This window comes from Staurois parvus, unplaced genomic scaffold, assembly GCF_062004578.1.
Source record: "Staurois parvus isolate SC_StPar_1 unplaced genomic scaffold, SC_StPar_1.0 ptg000020l, whole genome shotgun sequence".
Lineage (NCBI taxonomy): Eukaryota > Metazoa > Chordata > Amphibia > Anura > Ranidae > Staurois > Staurois parvus.
This window is the reverse complement of record NW_028317816.1, coordinates 9,911,596-9,926,877: the sequence shown is the minus strand read 5'-3', so window position 1 is coordinate 9,926,877 and position 15,282 is coordinate 9,911,596. Positions and strand designations below refer to the sequence as shown.

General features: G+C 39.0%; 1 protein-coding gene across 2 annotated transcripts in view; it reads left to right on the top strand.

Annotated features, from left to right (window-relative positions):
* Positions 1 to 15,282, top strand: part of TPK1 (thiamin pyrophosphokinase 1) — a 667,330-nt gene that overhangs the window by 456,992 nt on the left and 195,056 nt on the right. For both annotated transcript variants that reach the window (XM_089687337.1, XM_089687330.1), the window contains exon 8: positions 14,978 to 15,089. In XM_089687337.1, the coding sequence (XP_089543463.1) occupies positions 14,978 to 15,089 (112 nt within the window). The remainder of the gene's footprint in view (positions 1 to 14,977; positions 15,090 to 15,282) is intronic.

The window sequence follows — 15,282 nt, the reverse complement described above, 5'->3', positions numbered from 1 at the left end:
TCCTGTGAGTTGGGGCTATTTGATATTTATTTAATCACCAATCTTGAGCACTATGGAGGTCATAGACTGTCCATTGGGACATACAACTATATTGTCCGCTGTGGTATGTATCTGAATGGACCCAGTTTACCACTAGTAACTGTAATGTTTAAGGTGATTTTTCACTCTAGTGAATTGACCGGGCACTATAAAGCTGTTATTTTTGTAGGGGGTATGGTGTTATACCTGTTCCCCCATTTGCTACTGTTGCTCCCCCCTCCTTTTTTTAGGGTTTGGATGTATAACTAGTTTGGGGAGTAGGGGTGTAGTTTGGAATATCGTGGGACACTTTAAAAACTTTGTGACTTTTTGATGATATTTCAGCTTTCCATTATGAACTGATGATTCCACCTGATTGGCTGATATTGATCTCTCTGGCTGAGGGGTCCTCTCCATCTATGTCTGAATCACATGCTCAGTTTGCTTTCACTGGCCTTACATGAAGTCACTAATATCACCAACTGATAAATGCTGATAGCGTTCATGTTATGTTTAATATTATTGTAATGTGCTGTGTATTTAGGATATGTGTTTGGCCTACTTTTGCTTAATTTCAGAAATATATACTTTGTCTCCCTGAAGAAGCGGACTACATCCCGTGAAACGCGTCGGAGCAATCAGCAAAGTATCAATCTCTACCGATTATGTCTATCTGTCGTATGCATCAGTAGGCTACTCTCTGTAGCATTGTTTGTTCATTGTGGTTAAGCACAGGATGCTTTTTAAGGAATATGTCTATTTGTCGTGTTCCACTATTATGGTGGCTCATTTTTATCAATAAAGTGGTAATTGTTTAAATCTTTTTGATTTTTTTCATTGTATTGTATGGTACCTTTAAAACCCCATTAGTTTCTTTAGGTTAGGGTTGTTATCTGCAGTGTCTCAAAATAAGGGGTGTGGTACCAGTAAATCTTTTCAGCAAGGATCTGGAGACCTTTGGTTTCCATCTCCCATCTTATTCACATTCATTGTTTCAAGGGGGAGATCAAATTTGGGATATTTTGCACTCTATCCCACACACTCAAAGAGTTTGACAGGGTGGGAGATAGGATTGGCATCTGCTGTCTCGGCAGCTGCCATTTTAAAAAATCTAGGGGAACCGACTTAGCAGCCATTCGTTCCATAGAAATCCAGTATGGTTTTTCGTACGGAAATATACCGCTGAAAAGTGAGCCACTGCGGCAGCTTGATAATAGTGCTGCAAATTGGGGAGACCCAACCCACCTGCTGTTTTATGTGCAAAGAGAACCTGTTTCGACAGCCTGTGTCCTTTACCATGCAGACTAAACTAATAAGTTTGGCTTGAAATGTACCTAATTCTGAAGGGATTATAGCAATCGGTAATGAGCGGAATAATGTAAAATGTGTGGCAGTAGAGTCATTTTAACCGAATGGATCCTACCTAACCAGGATAGATCATGAGTCGCCCAAACCCATAAATCCTCGCTTTTTAAATAATGGGGGATAGTTGACCTTGTATAGAGAGGATAGGGAGGGTGTCAAACAGATTCCTAGGTAGGGGACAAAGTCCAAACTTCAGGAGAAGGAAGACTCCTTCTGCAATCTGGCTACCAGGGACAAAGGTATGTTAATATTCATGGCTAATGATTTAGATTAATTGACCTGCAGGCCCAAGACCTGTACAAATACCTGATGAGTCTTGAGAAGATTAGGGAACGAAATCAAAGATGAGGTTATAAATAGCAAAAATCATCTGCAAAGAATGCATATTTATGATGGTGCCCACCACACTCCATCTCATGAATATTTAGGTCAGATCTAATTGCAATCACCAGGGTTTCAATCATAATAGCAAATATGAGAGAGGAAAGGGGGCACTCTTGCCTAGTGCCCCTCCAAATCCGAATGGGATCAGAATGATAGCTCTGTAGACAGACTATGGCTGTAGGGGCCGTGTAAAAGGCACAGAGAATAGCAAGAAATCGACTCCCAAAATCCCAAGCCTCCAACAGCTGGAAAAGATATAGTCCCAAGACATCGAGTCAAATGCCTTTTGGAGGTCAATAGAAAGGAGCATACCCTGTTGAGGCTTCCTCCCATCCCAGCCTGAATGCAACAGAGAGATCAGATCGATAGCTTGTCAAACCTGGTCAGGACCCTGTCTACCCAGAATGAATCCCACCTAATCTTTATGAACATAAGTATTGATGAAAGAAGACAATCTATTAGCAAGTATCTTAGTAATTTCAAATCATTGATCAGGGAGATCGGTCTATAATTTTCAATGTCTCCAGGGTCCTTACCCGGTTTAGGGATCACAGAGATAAATGCTGTGTGAAAGTCTGAATTTAGGGCATGCCCTTTCCTCAAAGAGTTGAAGAACCTTACCAGGTGAGGAGATAGAACGGTCGCAAATTTTTGGTAATAAAGAGCAGAAAACCCATCCGGACCCGGTACAGAAGAAAGTTTGCTTTGTTTAATGGTCTGCAAAATCTCTTGGACTGTGATGGGCTTATCCGTTATCTTTCTGCGTGCCACCATCAGTTTAGGGAGTGTAAATGAGTGGAGGAAGGCCTGAGGACTTCTCAGGGTCTGAGTTGGATGGGGCACGGTATAAATGTTCATAAAACTTATGAAACTCGGACTGGGCTTCCAATTTGAGGGGGAGAAAAATGTCTCATTTTAGGGGTGAGTTTGGCTGCTAGCATAGAACCAACACGATCTCTCTGCATATAAAATTTAGTCGCCGACCAATGCAGACTTTTTTGGTAGCCAGCAATAAGTTCAAAGAAACCCTAGTCGTCTCCATTTGCATCAAAATCGTCGGGTCAGGTTGATGTTTGTGGGCAGCAGTAAGAGCCTGGAGTTCTTTTGTCTAAACGTTCAATATCAACTCTGTTCTTTTTTTAATCTGCAATGCCATGTGGATACGTTTACCATGGAGGGTTGCGTTATATGCTGCCCACACTGTAACAGGGGATATGGTATCAGATTGGTTAAGAAGGAAGTACTCTTGAATACAGGACTCGATTTCCGTACACGAATGGGATCACTGAGAAGTGATTTATTTAACTGCAAATTATTTGGCCTGTTCCCAGTGAAACCACCCACAAATGCCATCATCACTATCGCATGACCAGACCAGGCCACCTCCCTAATACAGGCCTTCTGAACCTGGGAAAGGATGGAGGACCAAGTGAAGGTATGATCTATCCTGGAGTGCAAGTTGTAGGGATGAGAATAGTGCGTATAATCCCGCATAGAAGGTTTTATTTTCTCGCCAAACATCTATAAGGCCTAGCAAGTGGAGCAGCCTAGCTAGGCGCAGACTGTCTTTAGGAGGGCGGCGGAACCTCTTGCTTATTGGCTGGGCCCCTGACCAGTAATTTTAAAGTAGGTTTCTGCACATAAGTTGTTTGCTTTTCATCCCTGTGCATTTTTTATTGCATCATTGCAAAATGAAACAAAAATACAGAAATAAGAAAAAAAAAATTAAGAAATAATAGCTAGAAAAGGAAGGCATGAGTTAATTAGGGCTAATTAGGGTTAGAGTAAATAGGAGCACATTTTATTTGTAATCTTTTTTTTTTTTCTTTTTTACTCGAAAGGGTTCTTTGACTGATGTCATGCACATCCTTTCATTTACATGTGAATGAAACTGAGTAAATGTAATATAAAAATACATTGAAATTCTCAGTGAAACCTGTGCTATTACACAAGAGTGGCTGCAGCTGTTCCTATCATACATAACAAGTCCCAACTCTCATTTTGACAGCTGGGATTTACCGGCAATAGCAACCAAGGAGCCACGGCACGGTTATGAGGTCTGAGCACCCCAAAACCGTGTGGGCAAACTCAGCCAATTTCCATTTATTTTTATTTATTTATTACAGGTACTTATATAGCACCATCAATTTATGCAGCACTTTACATATATTGTACATTCACTTCAGTTGCTAAGCCTCAAGGAGTGTGCAATCTAAGCTGCCTAACTCACATTCATACATACACATATTAGGGCCAATTTAGATAGGAGCCAATTAACCTACCAGCATGTCTTTGGAGTGTGGGAGGAAACCAGGCACAGGGAGAACATGCAAACTCTGTGCAGGTAATGTCGTGGTTGGGATTCAAACCAACGACTCTAGTGCTGCCAGCCGGAAGTGCTAACCACATAGCCACTGTGCTGCCCTATCACATGTGCATTGTTGCCCCATTGTAATGCCCTAAGAAATATTTTGATGTGGATTGTAGAGCAATCTTTAACCTCTTAACAGCAGATATACTGCTACAGGGCAGCACCTGTGTGCAGAATCATGTATATATATATCAATTACCGGGTCGGTAAGTGCCCGCTGATTACCAATCTCTGACTGGGAGGAAGCTTGTTTTGTTTACAAACAATCTTCCTCCCTGTCAGCTCATGCACACTATGCTTACAGCGCACAGTGTGCTTACAGTGAACAACACCCCCCCCCTAGTAAAAATCCCAGCACACAGTTAACCCTTTGATCGCCCCTCACATTAACCGCTTCCTGCCCAGTGCCATTAGTACAGTGTCATTGCTTTTTGTTTTGCACTGATCACTGTATTGGTGATCACCAAGTTACTTCCCCCCCAATGTCAGAATGTTTGCCGCAGTCCCATAAAAGTCGCTGGTCGCTGATACTAGTAGAAAAGAAATACCATTATTTATAGCGCCATTTGTAAACGCTATAACTTTCACATAAACCAATTAATTTACACGTATTGGGATTTTTCCTGGCAAAGACATGTCGCAGAATACATTTTGGCCTAAATTTATGAAGAAATGTGATTTTGTTTTATTTATTTTTTTTACTGGGCATGTTTAATGGCAAAAAGTCCAAAATATTGTTTTTTTCTCAAAATTGCAGGTCTTTTTTTGCTTATAGAGCAAAAAATAAAAACGCAAGGGCGATCAAATACCACTGAAAGAAAGCTCAATCCGTGGAAAAAAAAGTACATAAATTTAATTTGGGTGCAGCGTTGCATGACCTAGCAATTGTCAAAGTAACTCCATAACGCAAAAATTGGCCTGGCCATGAAGGGGGGTAAATCCTCGGGAGGGAAAGTGGTTAAGGGAGTAAGCATTCACTCAAATATGTTATATATATCTTTATTGAATCAGGGATATAAAAGGTGCCAATTGCAGAGAGTTAAATTGTGTAATATGTACAATAAAGGAAGTGAATCTATCCCATACATTTGCAGTCAGCCTTAAACTATCTCTTTACTTTTTGTTTTTAAAGTGCTATTAAACCCCAAACCAAAATATATTGCAGATTACCAATAAATAGATGTGGGGGCTGCATTAATTATTGTTTTTAGGCTTTTTGCACCTGGTGATCTGGCCAGTAAAACATTTCCTGTATTAGTGTGCCTATGCTCTGGATGAAAGAGCAACAACGACACCTTTGGACAGCAGCATTGTCAGTCTGGGGGGAAGGAAATGTTAGATGTACAGTACTAGCATATTTAAATACACTAACAAATTGAAGCCAAGCTAATCCATCTACCCACTTAATGAAAGACGACACAGAATTGTGACTTCTAAAGACTGAATGCTTTCTTCAGTTGATTGGTCAAAATGAAGTCCTCTCTTGGACAGAGTACACAGCACAGTTATTATTATTATTAATAATAATAATATTATTATACATAATTTATATAGTGCCAACAGTTTTCTCAGCGCTTTACAATATAAAAGTACTCTTTCCTTCCATGCTATGATCAAGTCTTTCTTTGCCTCCCGTTAACAGGGCTGGGACAAGAAAGGATAGGAGGCAGGAGGGACAGCTGCCCCAAGTGCAGCAGTGTGTTCATGTGGTGGGGGGAGACATGGCAAGCTGTTCTCTCCTCACATGATTAATACCTGGTGCTTTGTGCTCTAATAACATGATGCAACAGACCTGTAATGTGATTGAATCTTGGGACATGCAAAGAAATGTGCGTGTAAAAGTAAGAGGAAAACTTGAAGAAGCCATGAAGAAGAGATCTGTCAGATGAACCCTCAGGAGAGAGGCTGTCTAGAGAGAAAGTGGGGTTGCTGGAGTGGTTACCCCTAAATTCTGTGCACTACTTACTTAATCCTGACCTCTGAACTGTGTGTTGCTTAATACTGACCTCTGAACTTTGCGTGTTACTTCCACCTGGCCCCTGAAATCTGTATGTTTCTTTATCCTGACCCCAGCACACTATACTTTACAGTCTCTTGACCCATAGCAGCATAGGTTCAGGTTTTGTTTAACTATGGAATTTTAAGCCCTTCCCATTCATACATAGAAATGTGATGGCAGAAAAAAAGACCTTGTGGTCCATTAAGTCTGGTCTTTTTTTTTTTTTTTTTTTACATTTATACATGTTTTTGTGGGGTTTTTTTTTCCTTTTTTTGTAAACTTTTTGTCTGAGTATAGATCTGTTTGTCCCAAGCATGTTTAAAGCCACTTACTGTTAACTAACTTACTACCTCTGCTGGAAGCCTTTTCCATGCATCATCTACTCTTTCAGTTAAATATTACTTTCTAAGACTGGTTTTGAACTGGTCTGACATGATCTGTCCTCAGTGAAGCTATGCTGCTTTGGGTGCAGCAAGTTATGTGTTTTTAAGTGGTCAATGATCTTTCTTTTAAGGAATGATTTTATTAACTTGACTACAACTGATATTAAACTTACTGGCCTGTAATTGCCAGCTTCTACCTTACTGCCCTTCTTGTGGATAGGTACAATATTAGCTGCCTTCCAGTTGTGGGGAACTTCTATTAGAGGAGATTGATTAAAAAGATCCGTTAAAGGTCTAACAATTATACCTGGAAGAATGTTGGGGTGAATACCATCAGGGAAGTTCCTCTGCTACCTCTGTCTCCAGAAATCCTAAAAATGAACTGTCATTAGTAAAACTAATATGATTCCACAATGAGTTAATGCTAGTATAATGTATTTCTGAGAACACTGAACAGACGTAATTGTTTAAATGGTTTGCTACATCCAGGTCCCCCTCAACATAAGTGTTGTGCCCAGTTTTCACAGTTTACCACAGTTACAGTTTAGCCACACCCACAATTTGCCATTGTGCACTACCCGTGCCACATAATTCCCCTTTCTAATAGTGCCCAGGGTATTTTGGCTTTATACCTCAAAAGTTTTTATTATTATACAGTATTTATTATACACTATTTATCTTGCTCCAAAGGTCTGTGATCAGTTGTTTCAGGGTATGTTAAAAAATGGGGGTGTAGTTTTATGAGTGTGGTCAGAAGGGTGTCCCCAGATCTCCTTTTGAGACTTTTCTGACCTTAACACATAAGCATAATTGTGTCCCCGGATCTCATTTTGAAAATCTGGTGACCATAACCCATAAGCTTAATTGGTTCCCAGCCTTCCTGTCAGTGAGTCAGAACCAATTATAGCCTATGATGCTAAATTACAGAGTATATTGGCTGTGCATGCATTTATATGAAAACCATATTGTTGGAGATCTGGAGTAGTGTACAGCCTGTGGTACTTCTAGATTGGGAGTCTAATATTCCATTTCTGTAGAGGGGAGGATATTACACCTTCAGTAATTCGTCCCGCTTTAACATTTATTAGGTGTTTTAGTGTAGGTTAACGAAAAAGTGTACTTTAATCACAATAAATCCTTGGATGAACCTCTAGCAAATGAATTTTAAAATTTTGTGTTATTTATTCCAGAAGATAAAGCATCCTAGCACAGTGAGGTCAACTACATTTGAACTCTGTTGGCTAATTTATTAGATGAGTACAGAGTTCACTCTGCTGTGATACAGTACTTTGTCTTATGGATTTATTATAGAACACAATTTCCATTGCTCCACTTTTTGTCTGAGCATATTGGCTCTATTCCTAAGTCCATTATTACGATCTTGCTGAGGCTGGTTTAGAAATACCCTCATTTAGAAGACCACCAGAACAGTTTCATATGTATTGTTTTTAAAGATATGACAGTTTCAGATATTAAAATAAGCATTTACAGGGGACACAGTACCTATTTTCTCTTTTCATCAAAATTAGTTCTTAAATAACTAGATGATAGTTCCTATTAAATGCAAACAACAGTGTGTTTTAGGTAAGTACATATTTATTTTAGTAAGTATTGTAACATTTGCTTTAAAGTAATTTGAACAGCTCTTTATGTCAGGGATTGCAATTATCATCCTTAACCTCAAGGTGTTTGTACACATGACTCTCTCCTGCCCAGTCATGAATTAACTGTCCTTTGGGTCTTTGGCCTTCAATTGCATGTACAAAATCAATCTTAAGTTTATGAAAAAAGGAGGAAGAGAAAAATGTTTTAGCCAGTCACTTCTAGGGCTACCTATATCAATAGTGCTCTAACGTATTGTTTCCCCAAAAAGTGGTTATTTATTGGTGGTCTGCCTGACTACATAAACATGAGATTATCACCTAATCTTGCCAAAAATTACCGCATTGGGCAAATGCGGTCTCATTTGCATGGACCTCCTGATTAGGAGAGTTAGTAACTTACTGACACTGTGGCACACAGCTAAACAGTAAGCACAACCAACAAATATGGCTGCCTCAATATTCAACTATAATTTTAAACTATATAGAGAAAAACATTTTTTTTCATTAAATGGTACAGTATTCGGTGCCATTTGGGTTATACTGCCACCTACAGGAGGATTTGGACATTGGCAAAAAAGTGACCAGCCCAGTATAACCCCCTACTCCCAGCATGCCTCAGTTGTTTGCTAATGTCCAAGAGGGATAGATATCTACTGTATTTACCAGTCATTTTCTCTTTATAAGATTATCTTTCATTTTCAAACAAGACTTTATCTACAAGCTGGTCTGGTTATCCAGCTGTCAGAATCATCATAAAGCAACAGCTTTAGAGGCCATATCCATACCCCACTGAACTGAAGATCATGGGGCCAGTTTGGAATGTGACCTTCGGCAACTGTGTTTTACCTGTTTCCAAGTAGGCTGTTTGAGTATCAGGAGCTATTCAGTTTATTTGAACCATTGTGCTTCATTATTTTTTCTATTGTTCCCCACATAATGGTAAAATACTGAGGAATTTTGTGCTGTGTCATTAGGTTCCCTCTGTTCCTACCTTCAGTTTGAGGTAGCATCTTCTAGTTCTTACTCATATATGCAGGAGACTCACAGTTCTACCCTAGTTTGTCCTTGCTGCTGCCTACAGTGACCCAGTCACCTCCAGCCATTTGAAATCTTCTGCCCAGAGCAGTCAGTTATTGAGTACCCAAGACTTTGCCTTGTATATTCAGGTCATTTGTTTCCCTTGTGGGGCAACATGTTGGACCACAAACATAAGAGGAGCAGTCCTTCTAAATCAAGTCTCTCAGGTTCTTGATCAACTAACCGTTCCAGGACATCTTGCAGTGTTCCCTCTTTAGGACCTGACACTGACAGCCTGGAATGACCCCTCCCTTTGGTTTAACCAGACTGTCCCTGGCCTGGAGGTTCAAGATCCCAGCTGTCACTGTGGATTGCCAGGAGGGCTGTGGCTCTCCCTGCCCTGCAGCCACACAGATACAAGGGGCTTATGATTGGTGGTTTTGTGTAATGGTGTGTATCCCATTATCTTCAGGCTGCATCCACTGCTAAAAATCATCTCTGCAGTGCCTCTTCACAGCTACTGGATACTGTCCCGAGCAGCTGTCTTCCCATGCACTTAACTGCAGCTCCTGCTACTGAGAAAAGTTGGTCAGCTCATTCCCCTTCTCCTGCTCCTCTGCCAGTCACAGAATTTGTATTGATACACTTTCACAATGCAACATGTTCTGTGAATGGGTGGTGAAATAGTTGATTCACAGGATTCTACCGCCCATTCACAGAACATGGTGTATCGCAGGGTTGTAGACAGTAATACAGGTTCTGTGAATGGCAGAGAGAGCAGGAGCTTTGGGCAGGTGGCACAACGTTCTGGGTAGCAGCGAGTGTAGCATACATCGTAAGTATCTGAATTTGACCTGGTATCTTTTTCATTAATCCCTTTTCCCCAGGGCTTGAGTGAGAGAAATAGTCATTACAAAGAGTGAATCAGTTCATGTGCTGAAAAAAAGTATGCTAATAAGAAGAGAAACCAAAGTTATAGAGAGCTGAGCTCAGCATTGTGCTGCATCCCCTTCACTTCCATTTACAAGCTGAGGTGGGTCCAGGACAATCTAGGCTCAGAGGACGTGGGTGGAAAGATGTTGGTCATCTAAGTGAGTACATCTAGCAATAGGAAAAGTACAGCAGGGGAAATTTTTGAATTGCAGGCAATTTTTCACCAAAAAATGGTTTTCCTATTTTATCTTTTAAAGGCCTTTACGTTTTCAGTCTAATTTTGGCTTCAATTTTTTAGTTTTATTGTCCTTTAATGCTGCCAGTGACTGAAATCAAAATTAATGATGTCTGAAAACTTTGAAGGAACTATTTTATTTTTTCTTCTGAAGTAGTTTCTTAAGAATTATTTGAGAAGAACCAAGCAAAGGAGTTTTTAAGCCACATGCTTACTTTACCACTCTGAGAGATAGACCTATTCAAAATCAGTCCTGTATACAAAAGGAAGAATCAGGACACATCAGCAGTTTGTTATAGAAGGCAAGCTTTAAATTATTATTACTGAAAGACTTGAATTATTTGGTAATGGTACTGGGAAATCTTTTCATCAATCAAATTTAGATTCACCCCAGTTGTACAGCACCATGACTTTTATAAATAATCCCTCTTGTACGTTCAAATCAGTTCTATTGCTCTGGTTTGTACAAGTTGAATTTAAAAGCACAGGCATGTCGGAAATTGCCTATTCAAACAGCAATTTCCCTGGGCAAGAGCCAGTGCAGTTTTTAAATGTGACTGTTTGATTCCACATCTGAGACTAATGTTGTGTGAGAGATTGTTGACTCAACAGGTTAGTATGGAAACAAGAAATACTTTATTTCTATATTATTAATGTAAAACCTCAGGTTCATATGGAATGGTGTTTTTCCAACAATTCATGCAAATTTTCACCCTACAAATATCAAGAGCACAAATGGCAAGTGACAACTTTTTATACTGATTAAAATTTTAAATGTGGACACTTTTTCAAAAGAATACATACAAGCCCATACTATGGACTTTTACAGATGGGGGAAAAAAAAGGACTGGTGGGTGAAAAGAAACCATATTAAATTTGCTCAATCTGGGGAGCATGACACTATTATTTTGCATTATACTGGCTGTGGTGGTTGGATTAATATTGAAAGTTTTTGCATTATTAGAGTGACTGAAAAATGAAAGTATATGTAAACCCTAGCAACGCACTTCTCTTATTTGGTCCATGTGGTCTGTTAAACATACAAGTGAAAGCATTTTACTATGTCTCTTTGATAAGTTTACAAAACAAATACCAGTTGAGTTTGCCAGCAATCTTGTAAGCAGGTAACTTTCCTGCAATCTCTGTTTGTGCTGACTGTTATCAATTACAGTCTTCTCTGAGGACTACAGAATCACACCACTCTATATTATAGACACTGGGAGAGGTGCAGGGTTTCATAGTCCTACCTTTCTTCCTTTTACCTTGTTGTTGTTGTATACAGAGATAACTCGGCGTTGTCAGCCTTGGACAGAAAGTTTGTTACTGGCAAAATCACTAGCTCAATATCCACTTAAAGACCAAGATTTTTCTGGCATTTTTTGTTTACATGTAACAATTAGTATTTTTTTCTAGAAAGTTTCTTAGAAGCCCCAATCATTATATTTTTTTTTTTTTAAAGCAGAGGCCCTAGAGAATGCCTTAGTGGGCGTTGTAATGTTTTATGTATAAATGCAATTTAAAAACAACACTTTTTTTAATTTTAAAAAAACACAGTACATAACTCAATTTTTTTGGTAACATAAAACACAATTTTAAGTTGAGTAAATAGATACCAAACATGTCATGCTTTAAAATTGCGCACGCCCGTGCAACGGTGATAACTAAAATGTTGCTATCCACAGGCAATGCTTTAAAATCCTTTACAGGTTACCACTTATAGTTTGCAGAGGAGGTTTGGCACTAGAATGACTGCCTATGACCTGACGTTCGTGGTGATAGCTCACATATTTGGGATGATTGATGCTTACGTGTGTGTGACTGATGCATTTGTTTGCCTTTATGTCCCAGCACGGGTGGATGGAGATACTTTCTTTTTTTTATCACTTTTATTGCTGTCACAAGGAATATAAACATCCCTAGTGACAGCAATAGACATTATTATTATTATTATTATACAGTATTTATAAAGTGCCAATAGTTCGCTCAGCGCTGTACATTACAAAGGGGGACAGAACATGTGACAGAACAATACCAATACAATGCAAAACATGAGGGGATCGAGGGCCCTGCTCTTTCAAGCTTACAATCTAGGAGGGAGACAAGTACTTTTGTCAATAAGACCCCAAATCCCTCCTTTGCCCTTAAAAGCATTTGATCACACTGAGATCGGTGTGATCAAATTATTTTATTTTTAAAAATGATGCCGTTAACATCCCAGTAAATCCAAAGTGATGAAAGCTCATCATTTTCCAGTTCCCAGTACCATAAAGCTGAACGGAGTGGGTCTGCCCTTTGTTCGGCTCTATGCTCAGCCGACGGAAGCGTTAGCTGGTCAATTGGGTGTCCCAGTGGGACAGGACAGCCGGATAAAGCCACAGAATGCAGTGGGAGCGGGGTACATCCTCTCCTGCTGCTTGTAATAGCAATCCAGTGGCTAGTTAGCCGCTCGGATTGCTTTTACAAGAGAGCCAACCGCCGGCTCTGAAAAACGGTACCGGGATGATGCCTGCAGCTCCTAGTATAACCACTTGAAGTCCAGCAACATACAGGTACGTCACTGGTTGTCAAGTGGATACAGAAATAAAATACAAGAAAACCAATGCAGCCACCACATCTGAAGACTGGTAAGCTGCAATATATAACATGTGTTTAGGGTTTAAAGAAGTTAGTAGTATTCAACATACAAATAACCTGATGTTTATATTCATTCTTATTTTGTTTTGATATTAATAACGTTTATTCATCTAGGTAGCATTGATCAGGAAATATAGTTAATGAATTGACCATTCCATAACTTTTGTTTGCTAATTGCATATAACTGTTCTATTCATCAGATATTTATCAAAGCCTCTTTCACTTACAATTTGAGCTCTTCAGATCTTTGCCATCTAGCTGTCAGGTTTTTTAAGTTTTCAGGGGAAATTCCAACCCACTTCTCCCATATCTCTTTCAACAGGTGTAAATGGTGTATAGGGCATTTCCTTTGGATCTTGCAGTGAAGTTCTTTCCTTAAGAACTTTGTAGTGGTGAGCTCTGGGGATTGTGTTGGGCAGTTCATCAAAGATAGTATTCCAGTTTTCTGTTTGTTAACTAAATAGCCTTTGCATAGTTTAGTTTAGTCTGCTATGGATCATTGTCTTGCATGATGAAATTTGAATCAAGCACTGACCACAGAGATGGAAATACATCATAAAACCGCAATTTAACCATCTTGACTCATTGGGGTTTATTTAGTAAAACTGGAGAATGCAAAATCTGGTGCATCTCTGCATAGAAAGAAATTAGCTTCTAACTTCAGCTTTTCAGTTAGGCTTCGACAAAAAAAACTGGAATATGATTGGTTTCTTTGCAGAGCTGAACCATATTTTGCATTCTCCAGTTTTAGAAAAGCAACCCTCTATCACATGCAGTCTATTTAAACCCACAATACTAGCATGAAAGAAGCCCCTATTAATGTTTTTACAAACCAAAGAAATGAATAACTGCAAACACTTAGATGCTGGTCCACAATCAGCACAGCACAAAGGACTCCCAGAGCACTGTGATATTCTAATGAGACAACACAGCAGTAATTATCTCATATATTTTTACTCTTTGCATTTGTAAATGCAGAAAGAAATATTTACAAAACCACTATACAGTCCCTTGATAATACATACAACATTCAGTACTGATCCTATAGAAATACAGGATGTGCAATAGATGAGACATACTATACATTTTAATAGAAATTACTATACATTTTAATATAAACTTGTAAAAAAAACTTTGGAAACTGAAAAGAATGCTAAGTGAGGTGCAAAAGGTTACCTGAAGCATTACTGCAAACCTCTTTAAAGTGGCACCAGAGTTTCCAGAGATACACTGGCTTTTGGAGTAGGCATAGCTTATCTTGCAAAGCAATGCTCCATGTTTGAGCAGTCTTAGCAATTATTAACGTTCAAAAAGTTATTTTCATAGGAGTTAATGGATCTCCAGTTGTACTTTCAGGAGGTGTGCTGCAGGTAAGCTCTTGTACATGAGGATGAATACCAGAAAGCATCTAAATTAGTTCACTAGCCTTTTCTCAAGCACAGGTATTTCTTAAAGCATGCTGCTTTCTTTGAATGCCTTGTAATTTTGCAGGCAGTTGATGTAACGCTTGTAATTATTGTTTAGCATCACATGGGAATTTTCTTTTAATACCGTTTAATGAATGAAGTTCTAATTAGCAATTCTGAATAAAAACTAAAGTGGGAATACTATTCAGTTTACAGGAAATTGATGTATCAGACCCTTTGTGTGCTGATTGGGTAATTTATAGGCTTGGACATACCAAATAATAGTTGGAAATCCCTGTTTGGTAAACACACAGGAGCTGTTTTATGAATGCTAGAGTAAATAAAACAGCCACAAAGTGGAAGTGCTGATAAAAAAAGCCAGTTTATTTCTTTCATTTGAAAGATGAAACTTGACAGTTTGCAATGGGCAACTGCTCCAGTTTTCTTTGTCTGAATTCTTATAAATCGGTTCCTTAATTTGACAGGTTGAAAACTGTCAATCATTTCACCTTCTGTCTCTATAGTGCATGTATATGCACTTTAACATTGCTCCTATAAGACATGGAAAAAGCTAATCAACAAATGTAAGTGTAATATTTTCTTTGTTTTCATTTAATGTCTTCCACAGGGGAAACACAAATTGAACGTGGCAACAGGAAGAGAAGGGAAATGGTGCGGCCTTATTCCTATTGGATCTCCATGTCATTCTGTGACTACAACGGGCTTAAAGTGGAATCTCTGTAAGTGAGTTTAGAGTTTTATTTCCTATTTTCTTAATATTTCACTGAAATAAATAATAAAATGTTGCTTAGAGGTAGCAAGAGGGGCTGCTATAATAATGTTACTTTGTGGTAGAAACCCTGTAGTCAGATGAACTACAGGGTAGTTCATCTGACTAGGTCACATCTATGTGTTTCAGCAACACGTGTTACT